Source organism: Asterias amurensis, chromosome 4 (genome assembly GCF_032118995.1).
Source record: "Asterias amurensis chromosome 4, ASM3211899v1".
Classification (NCBI taxonomy): Eukaryota; Metazoa; Echinodermata; class Asteroidea; order Forcipulatida; family Asteriidae; genus Asterias; species Asterias amurensis.
In genome coordinates, this window is record NC_092651.1 from 5,241,874 (window position 1) to 5,261,564 (window position 19,691).

Consider the following 19,691-nt stretch of genomic DNA (forward strand, 5'->3'; position numbering starts at 1 on the left):
TAGTGTACTGCGCTCGTTTGTTCTTTATTTTTATACATCACTAAACAACAGAGGGCGCCACATAGCATTGATCTTCATGTTTCGCTTCAAATCAAGTTTCCATCTAGTCGTTGCATAACATTTACTTCCGTACATAAACACTTATCCCGTCGCTGATCTTGCACTTGATCGTCACTGTGAGTGTGATCGCATCGATCGTACAATATACTGACTTTAAGGTGGTAAGGTAAGGTTAAGATCCAACTCCAATCCTACAACAAGACGTATCGTAAGTAAGGTTAATTAAAACCCAAGCCTACCCATCCACGTAAAATCTAAAAACGAGTATAATAATTTATTAAATAAACAATACAACGTACAATGCAAACAACACAAGAAGCCTAGGTAGCTAGTCAATTTATGAGAGTCATAACCACCGGCACACCGTAGGTCTACTAATAATCGTGGTACCAGAAAATTCACCCTTTTTCGTTGTCAATAAGCCATCTATCGTATCCTCCCAAGTTTTATATACAGTGAATCCTGTGGGGTGTCGTGGCCGAGTAAATATAAGAGCACAGAACTCGAGCTCTGATGCTTCTGTTTAGCAGAGTGTAGGTTCAAATCCCGGTCATGACACTTGGGTCCCTGAGCAAGACGCTTAACTATAATTGCTTCTCTCCACCCAGGGGTAAATGGGTACCTGTGAGGGCAGAGATGGTTCTTGTGATTGGTTTAGCCGAGTAGCGCATACATTGCGCACAGGCTGTATACTCCCCAGGGAGCTGAGATGGTTTAAGGAATGATTTAAGGCCCAGTGACCAGGGGTACTAATGTCGCAAGCGCTTTGAGACATCCCTCGGGCCTTAAAAAGCGCTATATATAAACGGTCTATTATTATTATTGTTATTAAATGATCTGGTAAAAAAAAGATAAAATCTGAAATCATGTGGAAATATTTGTTTTTAAATAGTTTTTGGAAAAAACTACTTGCCCAAATAGACAGTTTTTTTTGGTAACCATACAGTTACACAGTAGGGTTTACTATGGTCATAGAGCAAGGTTCCTTGCTCTGTGCTATGGTTGACTTGGGCAGGATACATATAAGGTTGGACGTAACGCTAAGGGTGGTTGATGTGCTCAAGCAATAGAAATACAAGTGCCTCCAGGCTTACAAAAAGAGCCTGAAGGAAAAAAGTGCTATACGACATGACGTGTCAAAAGTGCCGTTATGTATCTGTAAGAGTGTGATCCTGTTTCACATAAAAAAAAAACAAAAAAGATTGACATCCAAAGTTTGTATTTTCACCTCCATTTATAATAATAATAATAATATCGAAGTCTTATATAGCGCCAGTCAAACAAGGTACTCAAGGCGCTGAGTATTATACAAACTTTCAGAAAGATAGGTTATTGCAGTGATGAATTCTGAGACCCAATTATTGAGAACCTTGTAAGGGTTTACAAGGTGCTGTGAGATAAGAACATGTAAACAACTTCTTCATGGGGAAGAAGTGGTCAAGATTGTTGAGATATTTTAAAAAGTTCACTCTCGAAAATTTGAATTGGTTTTGAAACAAATTTCAGCATTCTATCTTGTACAAAAGGCAAACAGGAACTTCAGCGACAGCGAGTACAATAATAGGATTGCGTTACCACTGAATGAAATTGACAGAATTGACAATGAATGATTCAATACCTTGCAAGAAATTTTCAGTGAAAGTAAAAAATGTTCGTTTTTTAGATTGCTTGAAGAGAATAAAGTTCTTCAACAGGCAAGTGGTAGCCATCGTTCCTGTTTAAAGATGGCGCATCTGTCGAAGATCTGGACAAAGAATACTGCAATCATCGCTGGTCTCGTTGGCTTTATTGGACTAGCTCTATATCCAGTTGTTGTTGCTCCAGCTATCAATCCAAGGAAGTGGCGTAAGAATTTTGTTTTTTCATTTTTCAAATCAGATTTATTGAAGAAAAACACCCTTGCTGCACAAATTTGTGTGCTTTCAGATGCCTAACACAAGGCTTCAATGCCATCAGAATCAAAAATTTGAATGAGAAATTACTTCTTTCTCAAAAACTACGATACTTCAGAGGGAGCCGTTTTTTACAATGTTTTATACTATCTGCAGCTCTTCATTGCTTGTTTACCAAGTAAGTTTTTAGGATTGGTGTCCTTCCGTTAGCGACCTTATTAATATTCGTATTTAATAAACTAAAAGTTTTTCAGCCAAAAAGAGGAGGCCATTTTGAAGGCAGTCATTAATAAAAGAAACTGTGACATTTGCTTGATGAAACTAATTGAACTGTCAAAGATATCAACGATTTAAATGTTGTTTTTAATGAGTCAAAACTTCCTTCCGTTACCGTGGAATTGCCCTGCTAATAATTATTTTGAGTATTTACCAACTAATAGTTTCCAGTGCCTTTAAATTATAAGAGTATGGTTCCACAATACAAGTACAAAGGGAATGGATGAAATTTCAAGATCCCGCATTGTAATTTCGGGAAGCTAATGTTACTTTTTCACTTTCATTAATTTGTTTTCTTAAAATTTATAGAGGCAGTGCAGAAGGAAACAAGAAAAGGTGTTGATCAACAAAGCATCCAGCCTGGAGGTAAAACCCAGATTTATGTTTATTTGTTATATATTGTAGCAGTGCTCAAATGGGGATTCAGATTTCGCATCCACAAGCGTCGACTGGTACGTGACTACATGTACGTCATGCTGAGGCTTTGCGCATGAGTCAAGTAGTCCCTAATGTTGTCTGCACGATTCGATTTGGAAGAATCACAACCCGTAGCCTTTATAAAGGCGCTCGCGGCACCCAGATGTCATGCACGACCCCAAATGCTATTCAAGTAAAGCAGCAAAGCACCTTGACTAAAGGCTAATGTTATAACGTGAATGAAGTCTGCGTTCAGCAGAATCCGTTTGAGACGTCTTGGGTCTTGAGGGGGGGGGGTCACAATGGGGCAGTTCCACAACAGGAAAACGCTTGCCACGTAAGGTGCCACACAGGCTTGATTCCTACACTCCTGTTACAGTCAGCTCTTAGCTTCACTTGGCCCTGACCGGGGAACCCTTTTACAATTAAACAAAATATATTTCCATCACCCTTGTCACACTAAACATAAGGCTAACTGTTACCAGAATTTCACAATAATAAAATAGCAGGTTTGTGTTGGTTGCCCTATAATACCCAAGGCATAACGTTCCGTATCACGCCACCACTTTTTCACTAATTTTTACAAAAAGGGATATCTCATTGAGGTAAATTAGATACTATATTATTTCTTATCGAGTGAAAACATGGTGGCGTGATACAGAAACTTTTTCTACCCAGGCAAAAGCTTTATCCAAAAAACTCATGCTGGCAAATTACAATTAAAATTCCCTCCCTTTTTTTCTCCGATACAAAAAAGGTAAATGCAGGCCACACAAAATACACAAATCTCTTTGACAAATTATGTACACAAGATGAGATAAATAAATGCAACTTACAGTACTCCAACTGGCTTTTTGTCCCAATAAAGATGGGCTGTCTATGCCTTGGGCATTTCACAGCCTAAATTACAGCTGCACTTGGCAATCTCCACACAGCATGCTCTCACACCAAAAGTCTGTCTGGGTGTGGCTCCTCCTGCAGTGCTGTAGCATATACCCTATACCTTCTACACACATACTTTTGCCCATACAGAGTCGCTCATGCATGCGTGCTCACATACACAGAGAGCACAGAACATACATTAGCATGCTTTGTCTACTTTGAATACATTTCAATACTTTCAAAACTTCTTAGCAAACTTTTTGAGAGTGGGCTTTTCCACTGGGGCAAACTTTGTAGGAAGTTCTAATGAAGATTCTGGTCGTGTGAAATAAATCCTGGTCCAGTAAATATTTTGAGCTACAAGTCCTTTTCATACTTAAAGGAACGTTACAGAATTGGTAAGAAACAAAAATCGTGAAGATCACAGATTTACATAAAACTTAAACGGTCTAATGATGATGATAGTTGAAAACATCCCTTAAAATATTTCTGTCTGAAATGTCGTATTTAAAAAAAAAAGGGTCTAACTTCGCGTTTGGAGTTTATCGCACAGTGAGCGTTTTATTTAATGCAAAATTTGTAACCGGTTTTTCACTATCTGACTATTCTCTCGTGGACCCACATGGCCGACCGATCTCAAACTTCTACAGGTTTGTCAGTTTATGTATATGGTGTATTACATAAAGTGCTTACATTGCCAGCAACTGTTTTGTTAGCAAAAACCAATTCTGTAATGTTACTTTAAAACAACTTGACTTACTTCTGATTAATTTCTCCTTTGCAGGTATGAGAGTTTGGAGTGACCCTTTTGGACCGCGATCAGACCAGAGTAGGGGAACAAGTAAGGAGCATACAAAGTGATCATCTGAAACTATTTGTGACCTGCAATCTTTGAACAATGATTTGTGTGGCCCAGCTACATGTAATTGTGCATGCACATTCAGTATGCACATCTAACTCACTCACTCTGTTGACCCAAGTCAGCAAGTAGCTACTTTAGACGAGCGAGATGATACACACGCCATATTGTACGTCACGATCCCTAATGCAGCCAGCTAGTTCACCCGTAGTCTCTATCCCTGTATCTTCCTTCATCGTCTTCACCGTGTTCTTGATTGGCCTCCCTCTTCTTGGTTGTCCATAGTTTGGTTCCCACAGGATCACCCTACATGCTGGTACTTCGGATGCCACACATCTTGATCCCTCATGTAGCCAGCTAGTTCATCCGTAGTCTCCAACACTGTATCTTCCTTCATCGTCTTCACCGTGTTCTTGATTGACCTCCCTCTGCTTGGTTGTCCATGTTTTGACTTCCACAAGATCACCCTACATGCTGGTAGCTCTGGATTCCTGGCGCAGTGCCCAGCAAAGCTTAGACATCTTGACCTTGGCCCAATAAAATAGCGCTGCTTAGCACAAAAATTTGCTTAGCATGAAATTTCTCCCTTGATAAAAACAGGAATGCCAACCAAATTTCCACGTGATTTTGAGGACAAGCAAACAACTGAATACCAGTAAGAAGCAACATGAAACAAATGGAAATTTTTGTCTAATTTTTTTTGAGATGCTGCGGCCATTTGTAAAGCAGTTAACTGCTGGTATACTAAGTGGTCCCTGTAAAGCCTAGTCTTAGTGCAAGACGTTTCTCGTTTCCCTTTCACGCACACCGCGGCCAATTCACCGACAGCGCCCACACCGACTCACCTGACTTAGTCCACTCACCGCCCCGGAAAAACGTCTTGGTCCGGCCTGGTTGGAATGTGCTCGGAACTTCCCGAGCGATCAGCAAACGGACCAAGAAGTTTCTCCGGGGCGGTGAGTGGACTAAGTCAGGTGAGTCGGTGCGGGCGCTGTTGGTGAACTGGCTGCGGTGTGCGTAAAAGGGAAACAAGAAACGTCTTGCACCAAGACTATGTAAAGCCTGGTTCATACTTCCTGCGAATGCGATACAAATTTCGATGTCACAAATTCGCAATGAAGAATTTAATACACGAGTTGACTTGTGCTCAACCCTATTCGCTGTGAAAACAGCCCTGTGACGTCAAAATTTGATTTGCATTCGAAGGAAGTATGAACTAGGCTTAAAGGGAAGGTACACGTTTGGTAATTACTCGAAACAAATATTAACTTAAAAACTGACTTGGTAATGAGCATTGGAAAGCTGTTGATAGTATAAAACATTGTGGGAAACGACTCCCTCTGAAGTAACAGTTTTTGAGAGAGGGGTAGTTTCTCACTAAAATAATAAAAGACTTCTAGCTAGAAGTCTTTTTATTCCTATCTGAAAGCCCACAAATTCGTCCATTATCCGTTTTTTTTTCTTTTATCTTTTTCTCGCAACTCGATGACCAATTGAGCCCAAATTTTCACAGGCTTGTTATTTTATGCTTATGATGGGATACACCAAGTGAGAACAATGGTCTTTGACAATTAACAAACGTGTACAGTGCCTTTAACTGAAAAACCAACTGATTTGGGACAAAACCTGATTGAACAATTATTTTGTAAACTCGTGTAATTTCATTTACCTGAAAAGTCGCAACCCAAATTCTTAAAATCCGGAAAGTATATTTCATAAGATTTAACTTTGATCTTAGCATTGTGACAGCCTTTTTTTGAGATTTATACATTTTCAGATACATATTTGTAAATAAAAAAATTAACAAGGGAATAAAAGAGTAGCGACAAGTTCAAAAACTGTCGTTAAAAAACAGCGTGGTCGTGGTGACTACTCTTATTCCCATTCATAAATGCCTTTTTGGTTTAAAGGTGTAATAAAGTAAGAAACTCTGTAAACTTATCCATTTTGCCGACGTCCTTGAGCTCTGTACGTGTGTGAATTTTTATGACTGAAGCCTGGTTCATACTTCCTGCGAATGCAAATGCGATACAAATGTTGACGCCACAAATTCGCAACAAAATTTGCACTGAGTTGTGTTGAGCTCAACTCTCTTGCGAATATCGCAGCGAAAAAGGGGTTGTGACGTCAAATTCACATCAAATTCGCATCGCAGGAAGTATTAACCCGGCTTCAGACAGTTTTCGGATGAGCATTCATGTGCGTAGTATGCACCTAAATGTATCCGAAAACAACCGGTTATAATCGGCTCCAGCTGGTCAATATAAACCGTTAAAACACCCCCACATGACGCGCTGTCTGCGATCAGAAGACTTGCAGTAGACGAGTCTTGAAGTGACCGAAGTATGCACTGCAAGCTTGGATGGGTCGACAGTCGGTAGTCTGCGGGCTCTGTCGATGTTAGTGACATAGAATATAAAAATGCCCTGAAATGACAGACATTGTTGGAGAGGAACTTTCATCAAAACAAATCCTGAATTATTTCACAAAAATCGATGGCTATTTGCATCAGATGAGACACACATTATATAATGATGATGACCAGGACAAGGTTTTACATTTGCATGTTTTATTAAACTCAGAAAATACCAAAAGATATTATATTAATGCTCCAAAAATGTATTGTCACATAAAGAAACCATATGACCAACGGAAAGATGTTCAACATAACAATGAACATAATCAATTTATTATAAAATTTGATTGCATTAAGATTCATCAAGGTCAGAGTTCTGTTCTAAGATTTGTGAAATCATACACATCTAACAAAATGCATTTTTAAGAAAAATGGAAAAACAGTAAAATTAAAACATCCAAATGCTACAATAGACTGAACAGGTGGTTTGAATCAATGCCAAAAATTGATGATTTTGCCTATAAATAGTTACATTTCGAGATTAATCATGTCAAATCACTGATCAAAATCTAATCTATAGATTAACTTGGTCCTTACAGAATGTGTAACTCTAAATACAAAGTACAAAGTATTTCAACACCCAGTCCATCGATGCTTCATGAAAAGTCTTCTTTAACCCTATGGACTGATGATCAAGGTGGACAGTGTGTGGATGGACCCCTTGGTACATGCCAGCTATAAATAGTGCAATGTTAAAGGAACACGTTGCCTCAGACCGGTCGAGTTGGTCTTTGAAAAGCCTTTGAAACCGTTTGTTATTAAATGAAAATGGATAGATAGATAATTTAAAAGTATAATAATGATCCACACAAGAATCAGTCTAAATTGCATGTCTTTCCTTATATGTCGCGAAGGAACACGGTCGGCCAAAATGGCCGACCAAGTTAGTTCACGATGTTAAAGGAAAACCATGCAATTTCCAGTGATACTTGTGTGGATCATTTTTTTCTACTTTTAAAATATCTTTCTAACGATTGCATTTCATAACAAACGGTTTCAAATGCTTTTCAAAGACCAACTCGACCGATCCAAGGCAACATGTTCCTTTAATTGCAAAATGACTCTAACACATTCATTACATAATTTCTAAATTAAAAAACTTGTATAGACCAAGGCGTTAAATCTATCATGTGAGACGAGGAGGGACGATTGTTTTTAACTTTCCATCAAAAGCTTGCTTGGAATGAAATGGTATAAAATTGTTTCAGGCACCTGAGATATATTAATGTTTTATTTCTGTAGCCTGGCGAGGCACTAAAAATATGTAATCATACATCGAAAAAAAAAAAAAAAATATGAAGCATTTAAGCTATTGAAAATATGAATCTATTACAATTAAATTATATTAATTTACATTTTACAAATTTAACAGTTCAATAACTGTTTTCTCGAACAATAAATTTTGTAACATTCCTTTAAAGGCACTGGACACTATTGGTAATTACACAAAATAATTGTAGCATGAAAACTTACTTGGTAATGAACAATGGAGAGCTGTTGATAGTAAAAACTACTGTGAGAAACAGCTCCTTCTGAAGTAACTCAATTTTGGAGAAAGAGGTTAATTTCTCACTCAAATAACAAAATACTTCAGGTCCGAAGCTTTTCATTAACATCTGAAAGCACACTAAAAAATGCAACTAGGGTATGTTTTCTTTCACTATATTTTCACTAGCATAAAACCTTACTTGGCAACGAGTAATGGGGAGAGCTTGGTAGTATAAAACATTGTGAGAAACGGCTCCCTCTGAAGTGGAGTAGTTTTCGAGAAAGAAGTAATTTTCCACGAATTTGATTTCGAGACCTCAGGTTTAGAATTTGAGGTCTCGAAATCAAGCATCTGAACGCACACAACTTTGTGTGACAAGGATGTTTTTTTCTTTCATTATTATCTCGCAACTTCGATGACCAATTGAGTCCATATTTTCACAGGTTTGTTAATTTATGCATATGTATGTTGGGATACACCAAGTAAGAATACTGGTCTTTGACAATTACCAAAGGTGTCCAGTGTCTTTAAATGTTCCTCTCACTTTACATGCATATTTGAAGTTGAAGTACCCAATACTCGGAAATAACCGAGTTGCCCCACCTCAAAATTATGCTTTCGTGTTTTCCAAAAGTACATTGGATAATGCTGTAGTTTTAACATAGGCAGTCATCTTTATATGAACTGTCAGATTTAAATTGAGATTTGTCGAAAATGGGAAGTTGTCAATTTCTTAACGATTTTGCCAACTATACCTCATGAATTTGTTTTTGTTACTTTGTAACTTATAGTACATATTTGTAGATGCTCTTCCTCAAACTAGCCAACGCTAAAAATGCAATAGCGCACTTATCAATAATCTACAATTAAATTTGTTTAATTAACAAATCATTTACCTTTAATTTCAATTTAGAATTATTTTATTTACATGGTAATCGCTGTCATGAGTTCAGAACCAGTTTGGAAGGACATTTATAACTTTAAAATGTACAGATATTTGCTCATAAAAAGATATAATTTAAAAGCTTGTTATTATATTATTATGACATTTATTGCAATTTTCTTTCACAAATACCTTGAAACCAGAATCAATTCCCCTAACATATAACGAGGAGAAAACAACTAGTTGGTATTGTACACGGTTCCAACTTCATTTAGTATCAGAAGATAACAGCTAAAAAGTAATAATCTTTCAGCAACAGACCAGATCTCCAATAGCGAACCTTTATTTGATTGTTGGTCTGTTTTTTAGACTGTGACCTTTAAATCAAGCAATCTCCGTATGGTACTTTCCTGTTTTCAAAATCAGGCCAAACAGTAATTCACCCAACAAACTTTGAAACTAACATTCTCTTAACCTGCCGTCGATTTCACCAAAATCTTCCTAACTTAGGATTAACCTTAGGACTCAGGATGAGTTGAGTCCATTTTCATAGACGTTAGGTAGCATTGAACCCATTCTAAGTTAGGACGGGTTATACTCGTCCTAACTCGAGATACGATTAACCCAAGCATTTCGTGAAATCGGCCCCACGTGCTATGTAAAAGGAGTTGGTCTCCTTAATTTAAATGTAGTCCCACTTACCTTGCAAGAAAATCCTGTATGTCGAGCACCTTGAGCGTCACTGAGTGACGGATATGCGCGACAAATACGCGCGCTATATAAAAAGCCGCTATTATTATAAACCTAGTGATAAGGAAGAATATGTTTAACCAATCCTTTGACAACAAGGAATAATATTTCAACATCCTTTATCAAAGGGTTTCGGTACTTTTTGTAGATAAAGTTTTTGGTCATGACATGAATCCCTACTCACTGTGAATGAAGATGCATGTAATATAATATACCTGTAGAAGTTTCAGCTTCATTAGTTGTCTAGTTTTTGAGAAAATAAATAACAATCACAGAGCATTTTCTTTCATGATTGCGCGTAAATCATTGTACATGCTCAAATAATTGTTTGTCGCTTTGCATGCACTGAGACGAAAATTATTTAGTGAAATTGTTTTACTCTTTTCAAAAACTGCAGCACCTCAGCACGTAATATTTGAAGGGAGGCTTTCTATCGCCATTACCTTCAAACTGTGTCTGTTTAATGCAAGTCTGCGGACTTTTGTGTTTTGTGTCATACAAAAAATACCCAAACCCTCTTTACGTGAGTCTTTAGATGCAGGGCTAGTGCAATCACTAGTCAAGAGTGCCAAGTCACCACCAAGGGCTAGGGAAAATTTGTGCGGGCTGAGTCAAAAGTACAGCTGACTAGCCCGACGGGCTAGTTAAGGAAAAAAGTTAGTGCAAGGCCTGTTATGACACAGGTAATGGTAATGATTGGACAATTTTATGAATGACATTAAATCCCAAAGTTCACTCAAACTGCTACCAGAACACTATTTCCTATGAAACATTTCCTTGTAATGCTCAAGAAACCTATCCCAGCACTAGATTTATTTCTGTGATTTGCTAAACGGAAAAAAAGAACAGCTAAAAAAACCCTGCTGCGATTTTCAGTTTCCTAAAAAAGAGAGATGATGATTATAATTAAATTTCATAGCTTAGTTGTACTGAAACCTAGAGGATGCAGCAAACAGTTAAAGTTTTTATACACAAGTATTTATGAGTACACAAACCAATAAAGAAAGACAATATTTTAAACTTCAAACTCTAATTTTATAAAAGTTATGGCAGTACACAAATCAGCAACCAACGGTTGTGTTTGTTTTTAACATTAGGCCTGCGCGACTAGTGTCATACTGTAGTTGCGACGATTAAATCATTTGTTGAGTCGCGACTACCAATTTTCGACTACTCGGCTAACCATGCCGCCACAACTACATGTACTACAAAGATAGTCGCGACAACTACAACAAATAGTCGCGACAACTACAAAAAGTAGTCGCGACTACCTGTTTGGTGAACCAATTGTGTTGCTCACAATTATTCACGACAACAGAATTTACTTACAAAACACATTCAGACTTCAGTGACACAATCCTTCAATCCTTTCAGCTTGAATTTTACTATATTGCGGTTGCCGCAAACATTGCCACAATGCATCTTAGTCACGACTAGTCCAGTATTAGATTTTCCTAGTCGCACATTCCTAATTAACATAACTGTGTAATCTTTCTGTGACAAATCAACACACCAACAATTAGAACTCAGAAACAGTGTCCTTAAAATGCAAATAATATGCTACAGAACCTGATATAGAAAAATATGTAAAAAATCCACTGTAGGCGTATATGTGAGTATATAGAGCCACGAGAATGTGCCAAGTACTGGTACACCATTCATTGCATGGAAAGGGTATACACGCAGCGGTCACCTCTTCTTTGTTGCAGGCACAATGTGAATCTGTACAAATCAACAAAAACAATTATTTATAGGCTTTTCAAGGCAGTGGACACTATTGGTAATTACTTAAAATAATTATCATCATAAAACCTTTCTTGATTATGAGTAATGAGGAGAGATGGATGGTATACAAAATTGTGAGAAACAGCTCCCTCCGAAGTGACGTAGTTTTCGAGAAAGAAGTAATTTTCCACGAATTTGATTTCGAGACCTCAAGTTTAGAATTTGAGTTCTCGATATCAAGCATCAGAAAGCACACAACTCCGTGTGACAAGGGTGTTTTTTTCTTTCAATATTATCTCGCAAATTCAACGACCGATTGAGCTCAAATTTTCACAGGTTTGTTACTTTATGCATATGTTGAGATGCACCAAGAGAGAAGACTTGTCTATGACAATTACCAATAGTGTCCAGTGTCTTTAACTAATTTTAGTTCTTTTTCAGCATACAGTACAAATGCTAAAAATCGTGTTTAAATGACACAGTTCACTTCGAATTGGGCACTTTTGGCAATACAATTGTTTATGGTTGGAAAGATGTTTTAAAAGTAGAATTATTAATGGTACACACAAACATCCCTCTGCTTTGGGAGTATGCAAACCTACAAATGAACTGGGTCTCCAAGCTATTATGACAAACCGCTCAGTGTTAAAGAGCGCCCTCGAAGCCTGCTGCAAGCGTTGCCTCAGTCAGTTTACTCAGTCATTCCACTATTTCACTTTGCAAACCCAGGAAGGAAAAATGGGAACTAAGCAAACAATGCATGAGGACAGTTTCCCTGAAATAGTTGATATAAAATAATAAGTATAATTAATACTTACATTTGATAATATGACCCAGTTTTTGGGTTGCTCTATCACCCTAAGTCTTAGCTCCACCACCTCCCCGATGTCAGTGTCAACAGTCCCAATAGCCTTACCATCTTGAAATTTGCCTGGAATAACAGACACAAGATGAATAAATCACTAGAATATTCAACTTAAAACTGGATCAAATGTGCTTTGGGAAGAAGAAGTGCAATCAAAACACAAATACTTTTAACATGTTTAAAGGCAGTGGACACCATTGGTAATTACTCAAAATAATTAATAACATAAAACATTATTTGGTAACGAGTAATGGGGAGAGGTTGATGGTATAAAACATTGTGAGAAACAGCTCCCTCTGGAGTGACATAGTTTCTAAGAAAGAAGTAATTTTCCTCTAATTTGATTTCAAGACCTCAAGTTTAGAATGTTAGGTCTCGAAATCAAGCATCTAAATGCAAACAACTTCGTGTGACAAGGGTGTTTTTTTTTTCATTATTATCTCGCAACTTTAACGACCGATTGAGCTCAAATTTTCAAAGGTTGGTTATTTTCTGCATACATGTATGTTGAGATACATTAAGTGAGAAGACTGGTCTTTGACAATTACCAATAGTGTCCACTGCCTTTAACATCCTTTTTAAAACACATCAACGCAATAACACAAGCTTTGATCATAAACTAAAACAGCATCTGTCCTTGAGTGTCTAACACACATTTCATTTAACATTTACATTGGCTTGGCTCATGACAAGATCAACGTCTGAAACCAAAGCGCTTCAGAGTCGTATCAAACAGCTGTAACAGTCGATCTTTTGACAGGTGAAACTACCGTACTACAGAACTGTTTTGACTGACTGCAACAGTCTATTTTTCGACTCCTAGTCGGGCTGAATGGAAGTGTCTCAACAGACTTAGAACTTCAACTGCAAAGTGTAGTGGTGATACTTAGACTCTTAAGGCGTGACCTGCATATGTAAGACAGAGCCACAAACTATGGAGCACCTCCTGAGATGCCCCCTACTGGAGCAATGATATTGCAAGGAACTGTGTCCAGTTCTCACTGAAACACAATATCTAATTTGTGGACACGATAAGAAGTAGAAGAAGACTCCTAGCATGTCCAGTCGCTCCCAACTGTTTTCGACGTCAAACTTTTCATGGTCTTACATTGGTTCGGCGGGACTCTGGAGCGCCTGTCTGAAACTGGTGTCATAAATGCATGCTATATAAGAAGCCACTATTATTATTATTATTATTATTATTATTATTATTATTATTATTAGTTTGACTAGGTAGGAGGTGCAATATCCTAGTTATAGTATTGTTAATTCAAGCACACCTTAGTGTAACTTTATTATTATGAGTTTGACAAGATAGAAGATGCAATACCCTTGTTATACATGTAGTATTGTTAATTCAAGCACACCTTAGTGTAACTTTATTATTATGAGTTTGACAAGATAGAAGATGCAAAACCCTTGTTATACATGTAGTATTGTTAATTCAAGCACACCTTAGTGTAACTTTATTATTATGAGTTTGACAAGATAGAAGATGCAATACCCTTGTTATACATGTAGTATTGTTAATTCAAGCACACCTTAGTGTAACTTTATTATTATGAGTTTGACAAGATAGAAGATGCAATACCCTTGTTATACATGTAGTATTGTTAATTCAAGCACACCTTAGTGTAACTTTATTATTATGAGTTTGACAAGATAGAAGATGCAATACCCTTGTTATACATGTAGTATTGTTAATTCAAGCACACCTTTAGTGTAACATACAAGTACACTATTTTGTCATCAAAGAACCCAATGCACTTATTGAAAAGAGAAGGGGTTCGCCCCGGTGTGCCTGGCTGTGGCTGTTGAATGCGTCGTAGCACCTTGTAAACCCTTATAAGGTGCTAAATAATTGGGTCTCAGAAATCATCACTGTAATAACCTATCTTTCTGAAAGTTTGTATATATACTCGGCGCCTTGAGTACCTTGTTTGGTAGATACGTGCGCAATATAAGACTTTGAAATTATTATTATTATAACATATTCCGAAGAAACATATTTCCAAAGACTTTTCTTACCGACTTGAATGTATCCATCCTGGGTCCGATTAAACTTGTTGTCTTGATGGTTGTCTGCCTCTAAAATACCTTCTTTCTTGTCACGCTGGTAGCTTGGTAAAACTTCAACAGTAGTGTTGTAAAACTTATCACCTGGGTTCTGTTCATTGCTGCTCACAAATTGATATCTGTCAAGACAAAATAAATACCCGATAAGAACAATGAACTCAAGCTCTTGTGTTTCTGTTCAGCAGAGTGTGGGTTCAGAAGTTGTGACACTTTTGTATTGAGCAAGACACTTAAAGGATTTGGGTACCTTTTCAAAATGTCCATAGATTAACATTAAACTTACAGGGTTTGAAGATAATGATAATGGAAAACTTCCCTTCAAATATTACTTACTGAGGTGCTGTAGTTTTTGAGAAATGAGTAAAACAATGTCATGAAAATACATTTGAAAATGATTAAAATAATTTTCGTCTCATGAGACGAAAATTATTTTCATGACATTGTTTTACTCAACACGTAATATTTTCAGGGAAGCTTTCTACTATCATTATCTTCAAACTGTGTAAGTTTAGCGTAAATCTGTGGACATTGTGTTTTTTGTCCTACAAAAGTTACAAAGACCCTTTAACTTTAATTGCTTCTTTCCACCCAGGGGTAAATGGGTACCTGTGAGGGCAGAGATGGTTCTTGTGATTGATTTAGCCGAGTAGCGCATATTAATGTTGCACAGGCTGCATACTCCCTACCAGGGAGCTGAGATGGTTTAAGGAGTGAATTAAGGCCCAGTGACCAGGGGTAATAATGTGAAGCGCTTTGAGATGCCCTTTGGGTGTGAAAAGTGCTTGATAAAACCTGGAACAAATCATTCCTAGATTTGCAAAGATCGTGGGTTCGAATCCCACCCAAGTAATATGCCCTGACATTTGTTCGCAGAGTTCAGGAATGTACCGAGTACATGTATAACTTTCCATTGTATATTGTTAATTTCTTTAATTGCTTGTCATTGTTCGTTTGATTTTTTGTTGTTGCTGATTTTAAACTTATTTTTATATCTTGTTGTTTTTGCTGATTATCTATGTTTTAAATGTTTCTCTGTAGTTGCGCCATGGAGCATTGTTTTCGATGGATATGGCGCTATATAAATTTTTACTATTATTATTATTATTATTATGTATACAGGGCTTACAAACAACGGTGTTATTGGTAACAACAAAATTAATGTGTATTTGGTTTGCGGTAACACCATGTGTGTATCTACTTGCCAGGTAGAGTTGTTCTTAGGGAACTGTCTTGCTTTATTCTACTGCCGTGGAGTAGATAATCGGAGGTTCGGGAGACTTCTCAGTTCTGAAAAGAACTGTCCTGCTTTTTAACTATTACCAGGGCGGATGGTATAGAAATTAGACTGGACTACTACTTTAGCTTATAGGATCGTAATTAACTGTACTGCCGCGGAGTCAGTTCTGAGTTGGTCTCAACGTTTCGACTAGCTTACTCTAGTCATCGTCAGGAGACTTAAAAAGCAGGACAGTTCTTTTCAGAACTGAGAAGTCTCCCGACCCTCCGATTATCTACTCCACGGCAGTAGAATAAAGCAAGACAGCTCCCTAAGAACAACTCTACCTGGCAAGTAGATACACACATGGTGTTACCGCAAACCAAATATATATTGATACCTCACCATGCAATGCCTCAAATCCTATACACAAAATTAATATTCTAAAAATCTGGTAAAACTATTGTCAATAAAATCAATCAATCAATCAATCAATCAATCAATCAATCAATCAATCAATCAATCAATCAATCAATCATAAATAAATAATTTGTATAGCGCCTACATCAAAGGTTTGCTTAAAGGCACTGAGGCACAGAAGAAATAAAAAGTCATTGATGGTCGGCCTCCTGAAACAAGTGGGCTTTCAGAAGTGCCTTGAATGTATTGAGTGATGCAATTGGGAAGTTTATTCCAGAGTTTGGGTCCATATATTGAGAAGGCTCTATCAGCAAAAGTAAATGACTTTTTGTGTGCTTTTAATATTTTAAAAATTGTATACTCAAAATGCCATTGGGTGTTGGACCACAAGTTTTTGAATGTTTTAAAGACACCGGACACTATTGGTAATTATCAAAGACTAGTCTTCCTAGTTGGTGTATCTCAACATATGCATAAATTAAACCTGTGAAAATTTGAACTCAATCGGTCGTTGAAGTTGCGAGATATTAAGGAAAGAAAAAAACACCCTTGTGGCACCATGGTCACACGTAGTTGTGTGCTTTCAGATGCTTGAGTTCGTGACCTCAAGTTCTAAATCCAAGGTCTCGAAATCAAATTCGTGGAAAATTACTTCTTTCCCGAAAACTATGTCACTTCAGAGGGAGCCGTTTCTCATAATGTTTTACACTATCAACCTCTACCCATTACTCGTAATCAAGAAAAATTTTATGATAATAATTATCTTGAGTAATAACCAATAGTGTCCACTGTCTTTCAATAAACCATAAACCATAATACGAGTTAACATATTGACTTACTCGCCAATGACAATAGGTGGAATGAATCTGAACTTGATGATGTCTCCTACTGACGGTGTAGTTCCCCAGAAGATATCCTCTCCTTGATACGCTTTCAATAAGGTGAACTTCATGTAGTTGTTGATTGTTGTCGACACATCAGCATTGGGGTTTATGTGAGCAAATTGACGTTTGAACCCCTTTTTAAAATCTTTGTCCTAAAAAGATGCGAGAGAAATGTTTTCATTGTTTTTCTCTTTATATGCATGAAAAAGTTAAATTTTAGTGTTTTGTATGGTATAAGCAAAATAAGACATTAACCTACAGGTCACAACGCTGTACACAAAACTTTTGTTTGGGAGAAGTAGTGGTTTTAAGTAGAACTGGAATTGATAGTCTTGACATTTCAAACTATGAAATTGAACCGTGGATAAAAATTGACGATTATTGCAGACAGTTATACCATGTAGGAATTCAGACAATGTGTGATCTAAACTTTGATCATGTTTCTATTAAGTACACACGAACATTTAATCCATTTAAATGTAAGGTATACATAAACAAGTTGTTGCAAAGAACTTGATCATGGGCATGCAGAGCAACAACTAGCTTGTGTTTAGTGCTTGATACTTCTTGGTTAGTTTCATTAAGCTTTATGCTTCGTTTTGAAAGGGCAAGGGCACCAAAGCTTTTCTCTCTGGCAAAGGGCACCCTATGTGGAAATTGTAAATTTCTCCTCGAGCATTTCAAGGGCATGAAGGCAATGACCAGGGGGCATGGTGGCAATCGTCTTTGTTGCCTCCGTGAAGTATCAGGCCTGGTTTTATAGATAGTTAGTAAAATACTGGAGAAACAGCTCACCTTCAATTTTTGAACTTTCCCTTTGAGTGATGAATGAAGGCCAATATGCTGGAACTGAGAAGGCTTGTAGCGTATTCTATAAGCAGCCTTTTCTCTGCTACAATGTTTCTAAATGGAGGTACAGAATCAGAAATCAATAGTCATTATACTAAATGGGGACCTGTGAGGGCAGAGATGGTTCTTGTGATTGATTAAGCCGAGTAGCGCATTTGTTGCACGAGGCTGTACACTCCCTAGGGAGCTGAGATGGTTCAGGGAGTGAATTAAGGCCCAGTGACCAGGGGTAATAATTTGAATCGCTTTGAGACACCCGTTCGGGAGTGAAAAAGTGCTATATAAACTCAAAATATTATAAAATAACTAACAACATACACATATGATGCGATCAAGCACAATGAGTAATTTCTTGTCGACCTACAAAGCCGGCCAAAATGCTTGGGCCACCATTCCCAGCGTTACATAAAAGGATTCCCTGTCCACTTCCCCCGACAATAATCTTTCTCTCCCCTGTCCCCCTCCGCCGCGCGCAGAAGACCGTGCAATTAGAACCAACATTGAAAGGGGGCAGGGGGGGCCCACTGAGATATGGCTGATTGTAGGTCATTTAAAACAAAAAACTTATACAATTAAAATTAGTAAGTTCGATGCTTGTTGTGCAAGTAGAATCACAAAGTGATTGAGAAATAAAGGGTTTTAAAGTCAAGTTGTTTATTTAACTTACGTCAGCATAATTTCTTTCAATGCTGATATTAATTTCAATGCTGATATTAATCCCTTTTTGAGATTATTTATCAGCAAGGTCATTGCTCAGACAAATTATATTATATTTTAGCATTTAAATTTACAAAATAATATATATATATTTTTTGCAAATTTCACCCCCATTGGCCTGTCTTGTCTCTCCATAATATTTAGTTTTTAGATAGCACTTTCCACGCCTGAAGAGCGTCTTAAAGTGCTTCACATTATTACCCCTGGTCACTGGGCCTTAAATCATTCCTAAAGCGGTCTCAACTCCCTGGGGAGTTTACAGCCTGTGCAACATTAATATGCTAAATCAATCACAAGAACCATCTCTGCCCTCACAGGTACCAATTTACCCCTGGGTGGAGAGAAGCAATTATAGTTAAGTGTCTTGCTCAGGGACACAGGTGTCACGACCGGGATTCAAACCCATACTCTGCTGCTGAACAGAAACACCAGAGTCATGAGTTCAGCTTAACCGCTCGACCACGACATGCTACGTATGTCAAACTAATGACTCAATTAGTTTGATCAAACCACATTATGCACTCATATTTTAAATGACAGAATAAGTTGACATGATGGTGATATTTAAAGTCATAATATTTGGGAGTCCAAATAAAACCCAATCGTGTGACAGTGTCTTTATGAAAGACAAACACTGAATTGTCAATCCTTGCAAGGTTCTACTCTGGTTCCAAAGTGTGCATTGCTTTAGAATAAATCAAAAAGATTGTGAGTCATGAATAGAAAGTTTCAACTGTTTGAAGTAGTTTAAACTTTTTTTCTCTTCTTAAAATTTGAAAAAAGGGAAGCTTCTTGAATATTTGGAAAAACTTATAAAAAACGCTCTTGTCATTATGATGATTAAACACATCGGTGTATGGGTAAAAACCAAAATTAATATTCTTTATCCCCAATCTAAATTTAACATCCATTATAATACCGTTGCGGTACCCGCTGCCAAAACATGGGATTCGAACTGCCTCTAGCTATCAGGCCATCTCGGTAGTCTAGTTGGTAAGACACTGCTCTAGAATTG

The 19,691-nt window shown here is 37.4% G+C and overlaps 2 protein-coding genes across 2 annotated transcripts in view; one reads left to right on the forward strand and one right to left on the reverse strand.

The window, feature by feature from the left end:
- Positions 1–90: 90 nt before the first annotated feature.
- On the forward strand, positions 91–5,195 carry LOC139936707 (small integral membrane protein 20-like). The gene is made up of 4 exons (XM_071931584.1): positions 91–226; positions 1,724–1,905; positions 2,538–2,594; positions 4,312–5,195. Exons 2-4 carry the CDS (start codon positions 1,785–1,787, stop codon positions 4,386–4,388), a joined length of 255 nt encoding a protein of 84 aa, XP_071787685.1. The 5' UTR covers positions 91–226; positions 1,724–1,784; the 3' UTR covers positions 4,389–5,195.
- A 1,635-nt stretch (positions 5,196–6,830) lies between these two features.
- Positions 6,831–19,691, reverse strand: part of LOC139935814 (alpha-1,3-mannosyl-glycoprotein 4-beta-N-acetylglucosaminyltransferase A-like) — a 34,580-nt gene continuing 21,719 nt past the window's right edge. The window contains exons 10-14 of the mRNA XM_071930411.1: positions 17,906–18,013; positions 17,066–17,262; positions 14,543–14,709; positions 12,468–12,580; positions 6,831–11,646 (exon numbers count right to left, since the gene is read on the reverse strand). Coding sequence (XP_071786512.1) covers positions 11,614–11,646; positions 12,468–12,580; positions 14,543–14,709; positions 17,066–17,262; positions 17,906–18,013 — 618 coding nt within the window. The 3' untranslated portion in view covers positions 6,831–11,613. The remainder of the gene's footprint in view (positions 11,647–12,467; positions 12,581–14,542; positions 14,710–17,065; positions 17,263–17,905; positions 18,014–19,691) is intronic.